The sequence below is a fragment of the Lissotriton helveticus genome, chromosome 8 (genome assembly GCF_964261635.1).
Source record: "Lissotriton helveticus chromosome 8, aLisHel1.1, whole genome shotgun sequence".
NCBI lineage: Eukaryota > Metazoa > Chordata > Amphibia > Caudata > Salamandridae > Lissotriton > Lissotriton helveticus.
Window position 1 is genome coordinate 1,673,063,190 of NC_136069.1, and position 19,217 is coordinate 1,673,082,406.

General features: G+C 43.1%; 1 protein-coding gene across 6 annotated transcripts in view; it reads left to right on the forward strand.

Annotated features, from left to right (window-relative positions):
• The window catches only part of LOC144773616 (transient receptor potential cation channel subfamily M member 2-like), a 4,189,411-nt gene that overhangs the window by 3,783,697 nt on the left and 386,497 nt on the right, over nt 1-19,217 (forward strand). For 4 of the 6 annotated variants that reach the window (XR_013600029.1, XM_078658759.1, XM_078658761.1 and 1 more), the window contains one exon: nt 3,866-4,017. Coding sequence is in view for 4 of the 6 variants with exons in the window: in XM_078658759.1 (XP_078514885.1) it covers nt 3,866-4,017 (152 nt within the window). In the remaining 2 variants the exon portion in view is untranslated. Of the gene's footprint in view, nt 1-3,865; nt 4,077-19,217 lie in introns of all 6 variants that reach the window. The other 2 variants (XR_013600030.1, XM_078658762.1) reach the window with 2 other exon arrangements.

Consider the following 19,217-nt stretch of genomic DNA (forward strand, 5'->3'; position numbering starts at 1 on the left):
GCTGCAAGCACTTTCAGTTTACGGTGCTCACCTTCAGTCTGACAAGCTCACCTCGGGTGTTCACCAAGGTGATGTCGGTGGTCAAAGCTTATGTGCGCAGGTTAGTGGTGTCAGTCGTGCCTTACTTGATGATGGCTATTAAAGGCGTCCTTGCCCCTGGCTGTCGTCTCCCACCTTCCACCTACAGTGAACCTCCTGCATTCTCTGGGGTTCTCTATAAACGTGCTGAAGTCACACCTGATTCCTTCTCAGCGCTCCCTTTCATCTGGGCAGTTCTGGACACAGTCTATCCTCCCGAGCAGCGAGTCCAGGATATTCAGCTTATGATTCCGCTGTTTCATCCTCTACCTGGATTTCGGTGAGACCGACTCTGAAGCTGTTGGGATTTATGGCCTCCTGCATCCTTTTGGTAAAGCATGCCTGGTGGTGAATGCAGGCTCTGCAGTGGGACCCGAAGTTCTACTGGGCACAGCATCGAGGAAATCTCACGGACATGGTCCTGATCTTGGAAGGAACTGCGAGAGATCTGCAGTGATGGTTGAAGAACCACAGTTGGGTCAATGGCAGATCCCTCTCCCTTCCCCAACCAAATCTCACAGTTGTGACCGATTCATCACTTCTGGGAAGGGGCGGCCATCTGACAGAGGTTGAGATCAGGTGACACTGGCCTCCAGCAGAGACAGAGCTCCATATAAATTTGTTGGAGCTACGAGTGATTCAATTGGCATTGAAGGTATTTCTTCACTATGTCAAGGAGAAGCTAGTTTAAGTGTTCTCGGGCAACACCACTACTATGTGGTACTGCAACCAGGGTAGGGTGAGTCGTGGACCCTTTGTCAGGAGGGCCTGAGTCTCTGGACATGGCTGGAACAGCAAGGCATAACCCTGATTGTTCAACACCTGGCAGGTTCTCTGAACGCAAGGGCGGACAAACTCAGCCGTCGATGCCTAGCGGATCACAAGTGGTGTCTCCAGTTGGAGGTGGCGCAATGTCTTTTTCAGCAGTGGGGAGAACCCTAGTTAGATTTGTTCACCTCCAAAGAGAACTCAAAATGTCAGGAATGCTGCACTCTGGAGTTTCCAGGTGGCAATCGCTCTGCAACACTTTTCATCGCAAGTGCAGCTCACGCCTGCTGTGCGCCTTTCTGCCATACCACTCCTGACAAGGGTTTTGAAGAAAATCAGGAGTGACCGGGTCCAAGTCATTCTTGTAGCTGTGGACTGGGCGAGGAGCGTCTGGTATCCAGAGCTTCTGAAAATGAGCATCGATCCTCCGATCAGGCTGCCTCTTCAGGAGGATCTTCTGTCCCAGCAGCAGAGGAAGATTCTCTACCCAGAGCTGTCAACTCTGCCCCTCAATGCATGGAGATTAAGCGGTGGTAGTTGATAACTTTTGACCTTCCTCCCAAAGTTTATAACGTTATTCTGTTGGACAGGCGTCCCTCCACTAAGACGATAAACACCTGCTGTTGGCAGAAATTGGTATTATACTGTACAGAAAGGTCTATTGACCCTCTTTCTGCTTCTCTTTCTACTGTCCTTCTCTTCATTTTAACCCTTGCCCAACAGTGCTCTGCTATGGGAACTCTCAAGGGTTATCTCTCTGCTCTGTCTACCTTTTTGTGGCTGCCATACCAGCCTTCTCACTCTAAATCTCCTATTGTACATAGATTTCTGAAAGGGCTGGCTCACTTGTTTCCACCCACGCCCTTTGTTATGCCACAGTGAGACCTTAATTTGGTCCTCTCCTACCTGATGAGTGCCCCCTTTGAGCTTTTACACAGCTGTACCCTCCGCTGCTGACCATCAAAACAGCCTTTTTGTGGCGATTACATCTGCCCAGTGGGTGATTGAGTTGCAGGCTTTATCTTGCTTGCCTCCCTATCTGGTGTAATTTCCAGACAAAGTAGTGCTTCGCACCCGAGATTCCTTTTTGCCGAAAGTTGTGACCCCATTTCATCTATGTCAATCCATCACTTTGCCTGTCTTCTTTGCTCCCCTGCATTCTTCTAGGGAAGAGGAGCATCTCCACCCACTAGACCCAAAATTAGCATTTTCGTTCTACCGTGACCACACTAAATAGTTCCGGGTGGATGACCAACTCTTTGTGGAGTACGTGGGAGCTAAGATGGGAAGGGCAGTGCAGAAAAGGGCCATCTCTCGCTGGCTCATTCTCTGCATTAGGATCTGCTATGCTCAGGTCAAAAAGCAACCCCCTGAGGAATTAAGGGCCCCCTCCACCATTGTAAAGGCTGCAACTACAGCCTTGGCTTGTGGTGTCCAAGTCCTAGACATCTGTCAGGCAGCAACGTGGGTATCATTGCCCACGTTTGCTAAAGATTACTGCCTGGACAATGAAGTCAGCAGAGACGGTCATTTTGGCTGTTCAGTCTTCCAGGACTTCCTAGTTTGAGGTATTGGTCCGCAACTCACTTCCAGGATGGTATGGCTTGGGTATCTAGTTCTATGGTAAGGAATCTGCAGCGACAAGTCTCTATCAGATGAACAAGTTACTTACCTTCAGTAACACATTATTTGGTAGAGACTCTATCTAGCTGTAGATTCCTTACTGCCCCACCCATGCCTCCCTGCTGTACTGACTAATGTTGTAGAGATAGCGTTCCTCCCCTGTTCGGTGCCCTGGTTTTGCCCAGGACTACGTCAGTTACTTCGTGGCTCTGCACTTCTGGCATGGAAGTACTGACGTGTGCGTGCCTCGGTGGTGCCTATATAGGCACCGCAACATCATAACTGAGGCTAACGATGATGACTGCGTGCACGAGGGGTATTGCTCAGCAAATGTTTTCAGATCCAGCCTGATGTGTGGGAAATTCAAAGGTAAGGAATCTGCAGCTGGATAGAGTCTCTACCAGATGATGTGTTACCAAAGGTAGGTTACTTTTCTTTACTGCTAAAGACTTAAGTGAACTGAGTGCATTGGTGTGTTACGCCCCCTATGAGAGAATTATAGATGGCTATTTTGTACAAAGATTGGGACTGAATGTTGGACCAAAGGTTAATTCGGTATTCACAGAACTTAGAAAATAGTTCTGCCAGTGCTCTGTTCTAGACCAGAGCAAAACAAGGAAGGTACCTGTCCAGACTAACTAATTCACAAAATGGGACCTTTATTGTACTACAACTTGAGGAAGAATTTCTACTTTAATTATTCACAGAAGATTACATTTAGCCCAGTGGGCTGAAACCCAACTTGGTAGCAAAGGCTTGGTCTTAAAGAATGTTTCCTGAATGGTCTGAAGGTCGAAACAGATTAATGTTTTTCATTTAAACTTAATTTGCTGCATTATTCCATCATGTGCTTGGTTCCTTATAAAAGACATGTTGTGCTTTTGCATGTCTACATTAGTAAGAAATGATATGATTAATGCAGATGTTAATGTCAGCATTACTTACCAGTAATCTTCATTACTCCTATTCCACATTCCCCGTATGATTTTGACCCTTCTGCCCTGATTTAGAATACAGATTTTAGCACTTGGGAGCTTTCTTAAATAATTATCGTTCCCATTAAGTAATTGAAGCAGGTGGTGGATGGGTCAGTAAAAAGAGAAGAAGGATGGGAGATAGTGCCTTACTGAGGCAGGACTCGCATCTGGATTAGAAGGTATTGGGCTGAGGAATGTAGAATTGGAGCAATGAAAATTACCAGTAAGTAATCCTGATATTCTCTGTAGTCTCCAAGGGGTCCATGTGTTATGAAAGGCAGGTATGCTATGGCTCTCCAGTCTGCTTCCGTGTATCATGAGTCTATGCCCCCCTTGTTGCATATTCCACTGTTTACAGTCCTCCAGCAACTGGTGCCTGGTGTGTTTTGGGACTAACTAATATCCTTTATTTCCTGCAGAGCATCTGAAGACCATTGATGCTGAGGATTCAAACTCTGGTGACATACCTAAGTACTTCAAAAGTGAATACCACGTGCATTCCCGCCAGATGATGTACCCCGGCTCCAATGTAAAACGCTTCCCAGTGCCAGATGAACTGGTACCATGGACGGTGAGGGCCTAACCTTACAATAAGGTACAACTTCTCCACCTACGGAGATGAGCTGCCAGGTCTGATGTGTTTACTATTAAAACACTGTTCACCAGACATTTCCTGTTCTATATTAAGCACTTGTTCCCATTTGTATATAAGATTCCATAAACAGAGCATGTGCATTTAGTACTTAGTATACTTCACAATCAGTCTCCATGCAAAGATTTTCACAGACCCAGGAAAACAGCTGTTTTGCTGTTTAGGTGCTCTACCAGCCATTGCAACAGGGCAACTTTGGAACTCTTCGCCACAATCTAGCATATTTTTGTGGTTTCTTTTGCTGGTGCCTTAAAGTGCTTCTTGTGATGACTTTCACTTTCATTAAGCCTTAAGTGTCAGTCCTGATCATAGCCCTGCGGTATTCAAAATATTCAACAAATGAATTTGTTACCTGCAAATCACAAGAAATGTAAACAGTTAAAACACAGACATTTATTTAGTATTGGGTTACTGTTCCAACTGCAGTAGTTTTCAAGCGATTCATCAAAGGCTCTTCACATGCTGAATGAGCAGTAATAGAATGAAACACAAGCACTGCTCAATGTAGGACTATGTTATTTTTTGTATCTTAAATTTATATAGCGTATATATGGTCTCTCAATGGGCATCCTGCCAATTGAACACAAGATTGTGAAGAATCAGGAACAAGAAAGGTAGGAAATTAAAAAGGGACAGGGTAAGAGGTGAATTGATGAGATCTTATTGTTGAAGACCGAGCAGGTAAGTTTGTAATAGTTTTTCTAAAAACTGAGGTGCTCCTGTTGTGGTCTTAAATGTGAGTGACATCTTGTTCCACTCATTGGGTAAAAAAAGAGAACCAATGGTAATCCTGGAACATGGAGGGAGTAGGGGTAAGGTTTTCTGAATGATTCTTATCAGGCAAGTAGATGCCATTTTGTTAATGTAAGAACGAAAGGCTTGAGTCTGGTTTTTGGAGAGATCCTAAAAAGAAGACTAGCAATTGTGAGTCCAGAGGTTTTGATTTCCCTATATTTCAGGATTGAAAGAGTTCATCGTACTAGGGTAATCCTCACATTCTAAACTTCAGAATACAGAGTATGATAGAACACTGAAAAATGACTTCTTTCCTTAAGAGATAAGTTGATTACTAAGTGTAGCATGACTTTGTAAGGCAATCCATCTGGGCTACCCTGCCATCTAGCATCCAAATTGAATTATTTCTGGGGCTTCAAGGGTTGCCATCCTTTAACTTTCAATAAAAGCATTGACATAGTGTAGTGAAGACTCTGGAAGCAAAGCATTTTAAGCAGGTAAGAGGACCACATACAATGTTTCTTCCACCACTGCAAGTCTGGAACACCCATTGCATATTAAAGATAAACATTCTCAGAACACATTCTCTTAGCATAAACAGTATCTAAGGAACACTAACACATAGGGTGATATTCTCAAGAACGTGCGAATTTAACACCAAAATAGGTTAATGCAATGTTTCATATCGCCATCTATCGCAGGAAAATAACTCTGTGTTAAAGTCATTTCATTCATTCATAAAACTTTTATTCGGTTACATCTTAGCGAAACCATAAAAAGTACAAAGATAAAAAGCTGCAGTGCATATAAAGATCACAGTGTCAAAGTACGATTAAAACAGTTATCCTTTACTAACAGTGATTCGTACGTAGACAGACTAACGAAAAATAAAGTAAACTAGAACACTCAAGAATTACAGCGAATTTTTAAACATGATTTTAAAAAACAAGCTACACACTTAGCAGTGTATTGAGAGTCCAGAAACTGCAGAGCCAGATAAGCGGGCCGACATGTTCTCAGGCCCATATTTCGCAATAGGGGAATAATCCAGCGCTTGCGAGGAAGCTCGTAGTATCTACAAAACAATATTACATGCATCGTAGACTGGGGTGATATACCATCGCAAGGGCATTTCGTTGGATTAGGTGACCAGTCCTGCTTTTTTGGGAATGAAACTAAGCTAAAGAAAGAATTAAATCGAAACCTAGTCAATACATATTTTTCATAAGTACTTAGATGGAATGTTAGGTATGGTTGAATACCCGGAGTAGTCTGGACTGATAAAATCTGTACATTTGAGGATTTGCTTATTTCTTGAGAAAGACGTAGTCCCCTAAAATGGGTTAATCATAATTTTGATATCCAATGTGTGGAGGTTAAGTCACCCCTCACGTGAATGTGCGCTCAGGTTAACATGAAACTGCGTTGTTTCTTCTCAAAATTTTTCCAAAAGATTTCAATAATGCAGAGTCTGAAGTTTGTTATGAAATCATTTCTATATTTTATTCGCTGGTCATTTTCTTTCCTTATTTAATCTCATAAGGGTATACCAATTTATGCGTTAAGCAATCCATTTACGAACATTAATCTTTCACCCAATGCATTTTGGGTCAAAGGATAAGACCCTTCGTCAGGGGCCTGAAAAATGAATTAATACAGGACCTTAGCAAGTAATATAAATCAAACAATAGCAATAAAATAGTCAGACGTGTCATATTTAGAATCAACCAACAGTGTCAAGGGTGACCAGGTGAAATGCATATAGGTCGGCAATTGTATGCGTATTACACATGCTGTATTAACTGCAAAATGAAACAGATAGTCACTGGTGATACACTTTAATCTAAAAAGTAAACGTGAGTAGCAATCAGAAGTGGAAAAATGTAGGGTCCAGTTACGGGGAATATAGAGCGGAGTACGCTAATAAAGTAGTAATACACCCGAGGGTCAGAGTGCCAAAGAGGGAGGATGTCACGGAAAAACTTACTGGTAATGTACGTGAAGAATCGCCCAAGATGTTGACGGTTTTCCTATGTTCGCGGGTGTGAAAAAAGTTCAAAGAACGCTGATGGCGATCACGTGATATGAGTGCTATGACTTCGATGGAGGTAGAAGACAGACTAATGAGGAGTTATGTGAACGTCAGAAAAATAAATAAATTGTAAGCGAATGTATAGATGAATAGGTGGAGAAAAATTAAATAGAATGAAATAGATTGTGGAATGCATTAATCAGAAAATGACTAATGCTATGAAATGCGTAATCATGTGATCAGTAAAAGTTCAAAGTACGCTAATGGCGATCACGTGATATGGGTGCTATGACTTCAATGGAGGTAGAAAACAGACTAGCCCGAGGTTATGTGAAGAAATAACAAAACTAAATAGAGCAAACGTGGGAAAATAAAAGTGAGTGTATAAATAAAATAAAATGGAATAGGGTGTGAAATCCGTTAATCAGAAGATGACTAATATTGAAAAATGTATGGTCATGTGATCAGTAAAAGGATCAAAATGTATACTAAGTTGACACATAAAAATAAAACGAAATTGGGGTTTCAACACTGTGACAAATAACAGACACGCTACAATCAGTAATGGAAAAAACATGTTACAATCAGTAATGGAAAAAACATTACGTGTTCAATTCATATCAGTCAGATAATGTGGGGAGTAGAATGCTCCTTAAGTCATGCTATTTATAGAAAGCAGGAATGTTCAATCCGATCGTTCATTCCAATAGGTTGTAAAGTATTCAGCTTTTTGATCCAGAAAAATTCTGCTTTTAATCTCTGTTTTGTGGGGTCCATGTCATTGCGTTGCGGAATGGCCTCCAGAATTGTGAATCTCAATTGGGAGATCTGATGTTTAGCCTCTATCCAATGAGTGGCAATAGTGGATTTTGTATTGTGTAAACGAATGTTACTTTTGTGCTCTGTTATACGCACCTTGATTTTCCTTTCCGTTTGGCCTACGTAAGCTTTACCGCAGGGGCATTTTATTGCGTAGATAGTGTTTTTAGTGTCACATGTACTGGTATGTTGTAACTCTATTTCATATCCTTGAGTAGGATGCGTAAATTTATTGCCAACTAGAACATTGTTACAATGGGTGCAATTGAGGCACTTAGACATTCCTTTGTGAGTTATTTTTTCTTTCTTTGTTGTTGTCAGAATTTCTTTCAAATTTTTTGATCTCTGAAATGCAAATGTGATGCTTTGGCTAAACATGCCTTTTAGATCTGGTTCCATATTTATTAAACTCCAATGTTTGTTAATTATTCTTTTGATCTCAGTAGCCTCTGTAGAGTATTTCAGTACACATACCGTTTTCTGTTCTTTAGTTGTGATTTTTGGTTGAAAAAGATTTTCTCTGGGGATGTTCTCCACTCTTTTGATGGATTCTTGAAGGATATCGATAGGGTATCCTCTTTGTTGATACTTGGTCATTTGTTCTTTGAATGTTATCTCTAGTTGTTTGGGGTCTGATGTGATCCTTTTTAATCTGATCAATTGGGAAGTTGGTAAATGTTTTCTCAATGTCTCGAGTTCCTATCAGTTGGTTTTGTGTACACTTGAGTTGTAAATTGAAAATCTTTGATATTGATTTTTACATCCAAGAAAGCAATTGATTCATGATTAATATTGTGGGTGAATTTGATTCTCTCATTTCGTGTGTTTAACGTGATTATGTTCCTTTCAAGCTTGAGTGACGTGAGGGGTGACTTAACCTCCACACATTGGATATCATTTATTAAGGCACGACTAGGCATCGTGCGACAAATGTTTGCGCCATCCTAAATTCACAAGAAGAAGAAAATTCTTTGTTCAATAAATCGAGTGCACTGGGATCAAAACTTTTTCTATTTAATCATAATTTTTTCAGGTTTTTCCTGGTAATGGCTGTCATCACAGAGGGTTCTAAAAAATAAGAAATACAATCCAAATCCTTAAAAAAATTGGACACGTACAAAAGCCATGGGATTTTACTCCAATTTTCCAAGGCCATTCAGTCAATTATCAGTGAGCGGGTTAGATGGCACTGTGTTTTAGTCCAGATACGGTGCCACAACAAGATCGGCTGACATTTAATATTATCGGTTAGATAATCAATACCCAACTCGATGTGGCAGCCATATGTTGGAGCACTTGGAGGTACTGCCAGTAAATATTTAACAAACCCATTCTCAACCATTTGGAGGGTGTCGATGGGAGCGTAACCCCAAACCCCTGCACCGTAGGTTGCTACGCTATGACACCTTGCGTGATAAATTTTTAGCAACTCTACTGGAGCGGGCTTACCCAGTTTCCTTGAAAAGGAAACTAGAGCTGAGGTCGCTCTCTGAAAAAGTAGCTTTTTGCTAACCAGGGCTTGTTTCCAACATAATCTATCGTCCACTAAAATTCCTAGATAGGGATATTCCCTGGTACGTTCCAACCTAACTTTGTCAATGAAAACTGGCTTAAGTTTCTTCGCCCTGGGACCAAGATGCATAACATAGATTTTATTTTTATTCACTTTTAGGCCTAGAGAGAGCATGAATCGACAATATTTATTTAGCTGACTTTGTAGCTGATTTAAAGTTCAGGCTAGGATTACGGAGTCATCCGCGTATAATAACGCGGGAATAGGGCGATGATTGATGCATGGAAGGTCCTGGCTCCCTTCAAGCATAGCCGCTTCCAGCCCGTTAGTATATAGGTTAAATAGGAAGGGAGCCAGGACGCAGCCCTGTCTAACACCTTTATTAACGGCGAACAATGGAGATAATTCACCGCCGATCCCGTATCTGACGCATGCAGTGGCGTCTGAGTAAAATTCACGGAGGAATTGGATGAGAGGTGAATCTACCCCTAATTCACCGAGAATGGTCCACAGCCTTGAATGAATAACACAGTCAAATGCTGCACTGAGGTCAACATAAACTAAATACAAATTGCCACTTTTGGCCTCCACGTATTTACCGATCAAAAGGGCTAGGTTCAATGCCTGCTCCACCGTTCCAAGTCCCTCCTGGAAGCCATATTGCAGATCGGTCAAGATGTTATTCGTAAACGCCCAATCCTGGTGACGCTCCAATATCAGCCGACCTGCAACTTTCCCCAGGGAGTCCAGGAGGGAGATGGGCCTGTAACAGGCTGGATTGTTACGCTCGCCTTTCTTGAAAATTGGAAGCAAGATGGAAGTGGACCAGGAGTCTATTAGACCAATTTTTGTGACTGCTGCCATGACCTGAGTGATAAGGGGTGACCAAAGTTCCGGGCTATATGCAAAGATATCTAGTGGAACACCGTCCGGGCCGGGTGCCTTACCGGTTTTACAGGATGACAACGCGTTAATGACCTCCTTATGATCGAAGAGAAGGTCAATAGGAAATATCTGGTCCCCGGAACGGTCACCTGCCACGTGAAACTTATTACCAATATCCTCACGGGATCCACCGAATATCTTTGAAAAGTGGGCAACCCACTCATCTGCCGTCACTGCAACATCAAGGTGTTGTGATGATGATGGATATACCAAAAAGGGTGATTTTACCGTACGCCAGAACAGGGAACTATCTTTAGTTAAGCAGCTCTCATGTAATTGGGCCCACAGGTTCATTTTGATTTCATTCCTGCGATTAAGCTGTGCTAGATTATAAACCTTTCTTAGTTTAGTAATTTCAGTTCGATCTCTAACTGGGTTATGAAGAGCCATTTTTAAGTTAGTTAAGGCTTTACGACAGTTTGAGTTAAACCAGCCTTTGGTTACCGGTTTTCTGGACTTTTGGTTACAAGTCAGCTCCTCCTAATTCTAATAATTTCCAGAAAGCTGGTTATGATCAGCTGGGGTGAAGAGTCTAGTACTAAGCAGTTATTCACCCATGGGAGGGCTCTAGATAACACTTTACTAGTGATTGCTGCTGGGTCGATTTTGGACCATTTTACAGAAAAACCCGTTTACTTTGTCTATGGACAGTGATTGTTGGTTCAATAAACTTGATCTAGTTAATTGAGGCGAAACGTTTTTAATTGACAGGGTGACACTGATTGGAAAATGGTCACTACTAATGTCTGAGCCTGTTTTGAAAGTTACCAGCTGGCCCTTTATAATCTGGGAACAAAAAATGTAATCGATGACACTTGACAGACCCCTACCATGAAACGTTGGTGAAAAAACAGCAGGGGGATCTACAAGGTCATTCGCAAAGTCCAACTCTAAAGAAAATAAACACTCATTTATACAGTTACCTAACTTCGTGTGGGTAAAATGTGTCAAAGGACATCCATTTTCATCCAAAAGACCACAATTGCCATTCTTGGAATTATTACATAATGAAATATTAAACCCCCCCCCATATCACATAGGAGGCAGAAGAATTTTACTTATTCCGCTATTCGTTTAAAAAAGATGTAATTTCGTTTAGAATTTTAACACAATCAGTTGAATGAAGATTGTTATAAAAATGTACCAAAAAATACGTCATACATTTGTTAAATGCAACCCTTAAAATTTGATAATTCTCACCAGACAAAAGAACAGTTATATCCATAGGTGGTATATTATTTGCAATATATACTACGAGACCTCCCTTAGCTCTACCAAAAGTTCTAGAGCTAGCGGAAACATAATATGTTTTGAAACCTAACAAAAGTATAGGCTCAGTGGCCCAAGTTTCCTGCATGCATAATATCTGGTGTACACTAACTGTATCTAACCATGCTTTAAGTTTAGTTTTGGTGCGGAGGCCGGCAACTTTCCAAAAAAGAACAGAAAAAGATAGGTCGGGGTTTGGTGAATCATTAGTTTCGAGGGGAACGTTGGAAACATTTGTGCCTATCGAGGGATACACTTCTGGCACCGAAACATTTAATTGTATTTTAGGGGGTCCATCAGGGGTTATAGAATTATCACGGACCAAACCTACTTCTGATGGTCTTAATAAGTCCACCTCCCCCTCGCTAACAGGTATCTCATTCTTAGCAGCTAAAGTCACTGGTAAATCAACTATCATATCTGGAGGGGAATTAGCTGTTATTAATTTAAGTGCCGTTACCCTGTCATGGATTATGATGTTTGTGGAGGTACTCGGGGAACTGAGAGGGGGTTGTGGAGATTTGGGCCCAAAGAATATTGGGCCTGGGCTATCTTGACCAGTACGCGATAGTGGTCAATCCACCATTTCTAAGCAGTTATATCTGTTTGCGACTGGTATACCTCTCCATCCTACAAGAGAAGCAATGTCTCTACCACCGGTCCCTGACCAGTCGACCCATTTCCTTCCCCTATCCCAGTTTCCTACATAAGTCCAGTTCCATTGTGGGCCTTCGTTATGGCGAGGTGTTGGGGGGTAGAAGAAGGAGAGTCTCTTGTGGCTATCCCATCGTTCGTTACCGGCATACCACATGAACAAATATGATCGACTGTGTGTGGGTCGTCAAAATTAACTATGACGCAGTCCCGCTGGATAATTTTTGGCTCCTTCCCTATCCAGGGGACCCTGTGAACCATTGAGACTCTGCTGGCAAAGTGCGGTGGTGACGGTCTATTGGTGGTTAGCCAGTGCAGTACCTTATTTTTTAAAGACCAACCTGGTTCGTCCGCGTTGGAACTCAACTCGGGGACCCCTGTCATAATTACCACATATGGGCTTGCTTCTGGTGGTAGGTGTATTGGGGGTCCACTCCTCCCCCTGTTCCTATTGTTGGTATATTGTGCCCCTGATGATTTAGCAGGGGCAGGCTTCATAGTGTCAGGGGGGACTGGAATATTTTTTATCTCAGGGACCTTCTTCGCCACTGAAGGAGGAGGCTTCGGTTTAGCACTTGTCGTTCCAGTAACGACTTTTGTGGATTGCACCCCTACCAAGGAGTTTTTGCTGTTCATTTTTTGTCCCCCTGTTTGCGCCAACCCTGCTCCCTTCCGGTTATTAAAAACTGCGTTCAAAGCAGCTAATTGCTTTTCGATCTTTATAAGGCTCGTTTCAATGGGTTGCATGTAAATTTTAATGAGTTCACCTAATCTGGTTAGTAATTGGTTGTTTACCCCGCAAACTTTGCACCCTCCGCCCGAATTGCTAGTTTCACTGAGGTTTGTTGCGGTCATAGAGAGATTTATTATATCTGTTGGTATAGTAATTAACTCTCTCTGTGTTGAACTATCTTGTCCTGATGCCTGGATGGTTGATATTTCTTTATGGCAGTTGTGTTTCTTAGCTTGATTCGCTTTATGTGGTCTTTTTTGTTTCTTTTGTTTAGGTATGGCACCCTCCCTCTTTCCCCGATCAAGGTCTACGTCGGGATCTTCCCGCCTCGGACTCACAAAGAGAACAGGGGTTTTTTCTAACATCTGGGACGATTGCGAGTCCGAGGACGCAAAGGATACCGACAAATCAACCATGCTTGGCATGGTGTGGGTTTCAGCTCAAACTTCCAATAATGGGCCAGTTTCCCGTAGGATTGTGGGTGTCCTAGCTAACGCTAGGGAACCCAACGATGACCGTTTGGCCAGGGCTAAATCTTGTGAAACCCTACGTTCTAAGAGAATTATGCCTTGGTCAATTGTCTCATTTGCCCTTGTAATATAGTGATCTATTGGACCAATAATCTGTGGTGCACCCTGTGCTGCCTTACTCCTACTACCTCTAGTAGTCATGTTGGTATTTACAATATACAAGGTTTGGCCAATAATAGGGGAGATGGAGCAAGAGGTATGTCCAGTGTAAGGGGCAGGATAAATATCACAGATCAAATATAAATAGGGTGGCCCAGTCCAGTCTTACCCAGTCTTTAACAGGCTTAAACGGGCCCGCCCTTGGCCCGGGCTTCGCCCGGCGTCCCGCGAGGCGGGGCTCACGGTGATTTTATGCGCCTCCTGGCGCGGTTTGATGAGGCTTGTGGCGCATGGGAAGATGGGAGTTGTGGTCCTGCTCTCCGCTCAGCGGCCTCGTATCTGCGATGTCAAAAGTCAGTGAGGCGGCGGGAGGCAGGGGGACTAGCCCAGTCCAGCGTCCGACCAAGATTCCTAATTTACAGGCGGCAGGTCAGTCCTTCATTAAGGTCAAACAAACAATTCCCCGCTCAGCAGGGGCTCACTGTGACTTTATGCGCCTCCTGGCGCGGTTTGATGAGGCTTGTGGCGCATGGGATAATGAGAGTTGTGGTCCTGCTCTCCGCTCGGCGGCCTCGTAACTGCGATGTCAAAAGTCAGTGTGGCGGCGGGAGGCAGGGGGACCAGCCCAGTCCAGTGTCCGACCAAGATTCCTAATTTACAGGCGGCAGGTCAGTCCTTCATTAAGGTCAAACAAACAGTTCCCCGCTCAGCAGGGGCTCACGGTGATTTTATGCACCTCCTGGCGCAGTTCGATGAGGCTTGTGGCGCATGGGATGATGGGAGTTGTGGTCCTGCTCTCCGCTCGGCGGCCTCGTAACTGCGATGTCAAAAGTCAGTGAGGCGGCGGGAGGCAGGGGGACCAGCCCAGTCCAGCGTCCGACCAAGATTCCTAATTTACAGGTGGCAGGTCAGTCCTTCATTAAGGTCAAACAAACAGTTAAAGTCACATTCTCAACACGGTGGTAACATGCGATAGTATCCCGATAACGCGTCAAATGTCTGCGATAACATTACCGGGACGGCGATACAAATCTAAACGCTAATGCGACAAAACTTGGGATGGGCCCAAACACGATGACAAAATCAGAGATAAGCTGTGCCAGGCCTGCAACTCACACACGTCAGGGGGGAAAAATCACTATAAAAGCAGAAACATAAACACAAACAAAAACAAAACAACTGCAAAGCACAATGGAGGTAGCCGGAGCAAAAACAGAGGATGGCCAGAACCCCACAAGCCCCCCAGAGGCCCAGGCTGGGACCTCGGGGTCAGGGAAGGGCAAGGACAAGACGCGGTTCAGTCCGCAAGAAAACAGGATTCTGATAACGAAGGTGATAAAATACCATCAATAACTGTTTGTCACCTCCAATGTGTCATTGGCGCAAAAGAATTGAATATGGCAGTCCATCGTGAACAAGGTGAATGCAATTGGAGTGCTGAGGAGGACAATGGAAGATGTCAAGAGGCACTGGAATGATGTGAACACAAAACCAAGCAGAAACTCGGCACAACCAGAAGGCAGCAATGCAGACTGGAGGTGGGAGTCCAGCGCCACAGGAGGAACTGGACGAGATGGAGGAAATGGTGTCCACAGTCATCAGTGTGGAGACGGTGACAGGAGTTGGGGGACGGGACACTGCATGACAGGAGCCGACACAACAGCAAGAGTGTGAGTAACAAGGAGGGACGGGGGGAGATGAGCACAATGGCACACATGCACATTTAAGCATAGCACTGTGCATACCCACAATGTCCCAGGAGCATGTCCCTGATCCCCTTGACACACTGCAGCACATCTAGAAACTGCAAGTAGGCCCCCGTTGACTATGTGCCCAGAGGGGGCCCTCCCTACATATCACTAATCTCACAACAAACCCATTCACATGTTCTGAACCCAGCAAAGCTGCTGGTCCATGACCCACACTGACAATGCAAGTGACACTGCATGATGATTAGCATGGCTGCAGTCCCATTATCATGACGTGGTGCACGCCACAACACAGAGGTGGCTGAGTGTGGACCACATCCGTAAAGGAGCAGTTCACACTGACACATCCACATGCACAAACAACCCCTGATGTCAACAACCATTTGGGGACAAAAGCCCAATTTACCCAAGTCTGCAACATCTCAGCACTGTATATGCACAGAATTGAAAGCACACCGCCTGAAAGGGATAAGGGCCAGAAAAATGCAGAGATGCAGGGGTGACTCTCCCACAATGCAGCACACACACAAAAGAAGCAGAGCACATCAACAATGTGGTACAAACTGCAACATGTTCACAACAGAACAAGGACACAACTGCTGCCGCTTGTGTGTAGAAACTGGCCAATCACATCTGGCATAGCAGGGAAATGTGAGATGATGATGAACAAGTACAAACACACATCCGTGATGTTGTCGAAATGTCCACTATCCTGCATCAAATAGGCAGCTCCTCCCAAACAGTCACAATGTACATTGTCATGCAATCTGTATGGAAACTTGTACAATGCATCAACATACATGTGAACACAATGTTAAACTGCATCTCCCCTTCACATTGCAGAGGGAGAATTAACACCTCCTGCAGGGCAGACCCAATAACTCTTCACTGATGACGAAGAGGACCTCCCCACCTTCGGCACCGACGCCCTCCAACAGATCATGGACACACTTAGCACCCCGTCGCCAGGAGTAGGGAAGCCCAGCTGCATCGAGAAGACCTCACCCCCTGCACAGACCACACAGCAGGAAGCACCAACCACCCAGGACCCACATGAAAAACACATGGCCTTCCAACGATGTGTGTTAGGGTGCCAGGAGAAGATGGCTGATCAGGTGCAAGTGGGGTTCGACTGCATGGCAGCCAAACTAGATGCCATACGTGGGTGTCTAAGTCCCATCAGGGACCACTTACAGTGCCTAACCGACACCCACAGTCCACTCCATGCTCTCCAATGATCCATGGATGACATTGCTGGAGTCACAACTCAGAGACGAGGACAACTGTCTAGTCAAAGTGGCTCCAGCGGTGTCATCCGGGAGTTGGGACACATGCGAGGACCATGGAGAACATGGAGCGGGTGCAGGCGGAAAGAATAGCTGCCATGGCTGCACACCAGTGTGATGTAGCTGGGATCTACCATGCCCTGCAGACCCTCATCATGGCATTGCTGCAACAAGGAGGTATGGAGAAGTCGCACAGCTGTTTTTTATAGAACAAAGATTACTATCTTGTAAATCCACAATTTTTAAAGTTCGTGAGGTTTGCTGTCAGGGAGGCGTCTCTTGTCAAAGACGTCCAGTAAATCATGAAATCGTGCTGCCAATAGAAATTAGAAGCATCCACTGGCGCTCCACTCTCAAAATAAATTCAAATTGATTCAAAGAAAAGTTCATTCAGCGTTGAAGTCATTTCAAAGTTTATATGCATAAGTTCAATTTAGGAAATGTTTCTCATTCAATTGTATTGTTCATTGGATAACATTCCATGATCAAAAAACAACACATTTTCAAGTCCGATGCATTTCGGGCTATTTGCCCTTCTTCTGGGACAACAACTAGAAGCAAGAAAAGAAATTCTATTCAAATCACTGTAGATGTAATATCATACTCAAAACAAATTCATTACATTTCATGTGTATCACTAAAACATCGTGCCTGTAACCGTAGTGCTCTCCCCTTGTGTGCGTGCATGCAAAAATGATCAACAGAATCTTTATGCACTCACGTGTTGTTCGTTTTCTAACTCATTCGAAGTCAATGAATGGTGCTGAGGTTTAAACAAGAGAATGCGTAAATATCATGTATAGACCAAGCGTCTATACCAAAGTTTTAGAATCGCTATTTCAGTTTGACTTACTTGTGGTACGCATTAGCGTCTCCTGTGTGTTTTGAATGGTTTCCCAAACGCGTCTGGCGCGAAACTGTTTGAAAGGACTCAACCACTCATATCAGGTATAAGAAATCTATGGTTTTTCTGTTTAAAGTAAGATGTAGTGCAATTGGACGAAGTTCCGATCATGTGATCGGAAGTCCCCCAATGGCTGATCAGCATTATGAAAAACAAACTAATATATCGTATCTATTGCAATAGTAGAGATACATTACAGTGCACATTATAATGAAATTTAGAACGAACCCATAATTAGAAAAAATAAAATGGGATATGCAGATCGGTCCCCTTTCAGTTCCAACAGGGAAAAAGAGTTCAAAAAGGTATTGAAAATTCATGAGTCAATATCATAGATAGCATGCAAATTCAATGTGGTCATTGAGACCGTTCGGCTTGCTGGAGTTCAGTAAATAGATCCAGTGATTCTCTCTTTGAAGAAGAAAACAGTTGTTATCTCTGCCCTCTATCTTCTCAATAGTTTCAAGGACCACATATTGAAGTTGGGAAATGTTGTGATTAGCTTCAGAAAAATGACTCGCTATTGTCGATTTCAAGTTTTTTGTTCTTATGTTTGACTTATGTACGTTGATTCTGATTTTTATTTTTCGTTCGGTCTTGCCGACATATACTTTGCCACAGGGGCATTTCAACATATATGTCAAGTTCGACGTATCACAAGTCGCGTTGACTCTCAGTTTGATTTTATGACCCTTCATAGGATGTACTATTTGATTTTCTCTCATGATGTTGTTACAGTTGCCGCATTGCCGACATGGACGGGTACCACGATATAGTTTGGAATCTGTGATAGTAGGTTTCAACATTTCTCCAAAATTTCTGTTTCTAGTGAAAGAACAGACTTTTGATAATCCACCGATCTTTTCTTTCACTAGAAACAGTACATCCTATGAAGGGTCATAAAATCAAACTGAGAGTCAACGCGACTTGTGATACGTCGAACTTGACATATATGTTGAAATGCCCCTGTGGCAAAGTATATGTCGGCAAGACCGAACGAAAAATAAAAATCAGAATCAACGAACATAAGTCAAACATAAGAACAAAAAACTTGAAATCGACAATAGCGAGTCATTTTTCTGAAGCTAATGACAACATTTCCCAACTTCAATATGTGGTCCTTGAAACTATTGAGAAGATAGAGGGCAGAGATAATAACCGTTTTCTTCTTCAAAGAGAGAATCACTGGATCTATTTACTGAACTCCAGCAAGCCGAACGGTCTCAATGACCGCATTGAATTTGCATGCTATCTATGATATTGACTCATGAATTTTCAATACCTTTTTGAACTCTTTTCACCTGTTGGAACTGAAAGGGGACCGATCTGCATATCCCATTTTATTTTTTCTAGTTATGGGTTCGTTCTAAATTTCATTATAATGTGCACTGTAATGTATCTCTACTATTGCAATAGATACGATATATTAGTTTGTTTTTCATAATGCTGATCAGCCATTGGGGGACTTCCGATCACATGATCGGAACTTCGTCCAATTGCACTACATCTTACTTTAAACAGAAAAACCATAGATGTCTTATACCTGATATGAGTGGTTAAGTCCTTTCAAACAGTTTCGTGCCAGACGCGTTTGGGAAACCATTCGAAACACACAGGAGACGCTAATGCGTACCACAAGTAAGTCAAACTGAAATAGCAATTCTAAAACTTTGGTATAGACGCTTGGTCTATACATGATATTTACGCATTCTCTTGTTTAAACCTCAGCACCATTCATTGACTTCGAATGAGTTAGAAAACGAACAACACGTGAGTGCATAAAGATTCTGTTGATCATTTTTGCATGCACGCACACAAGGGGAGAGCACTACGGTTACAGGCACGATGTTTTAGTGGTACACATGAAATGTAATGAATTTGTTTTGAGTAT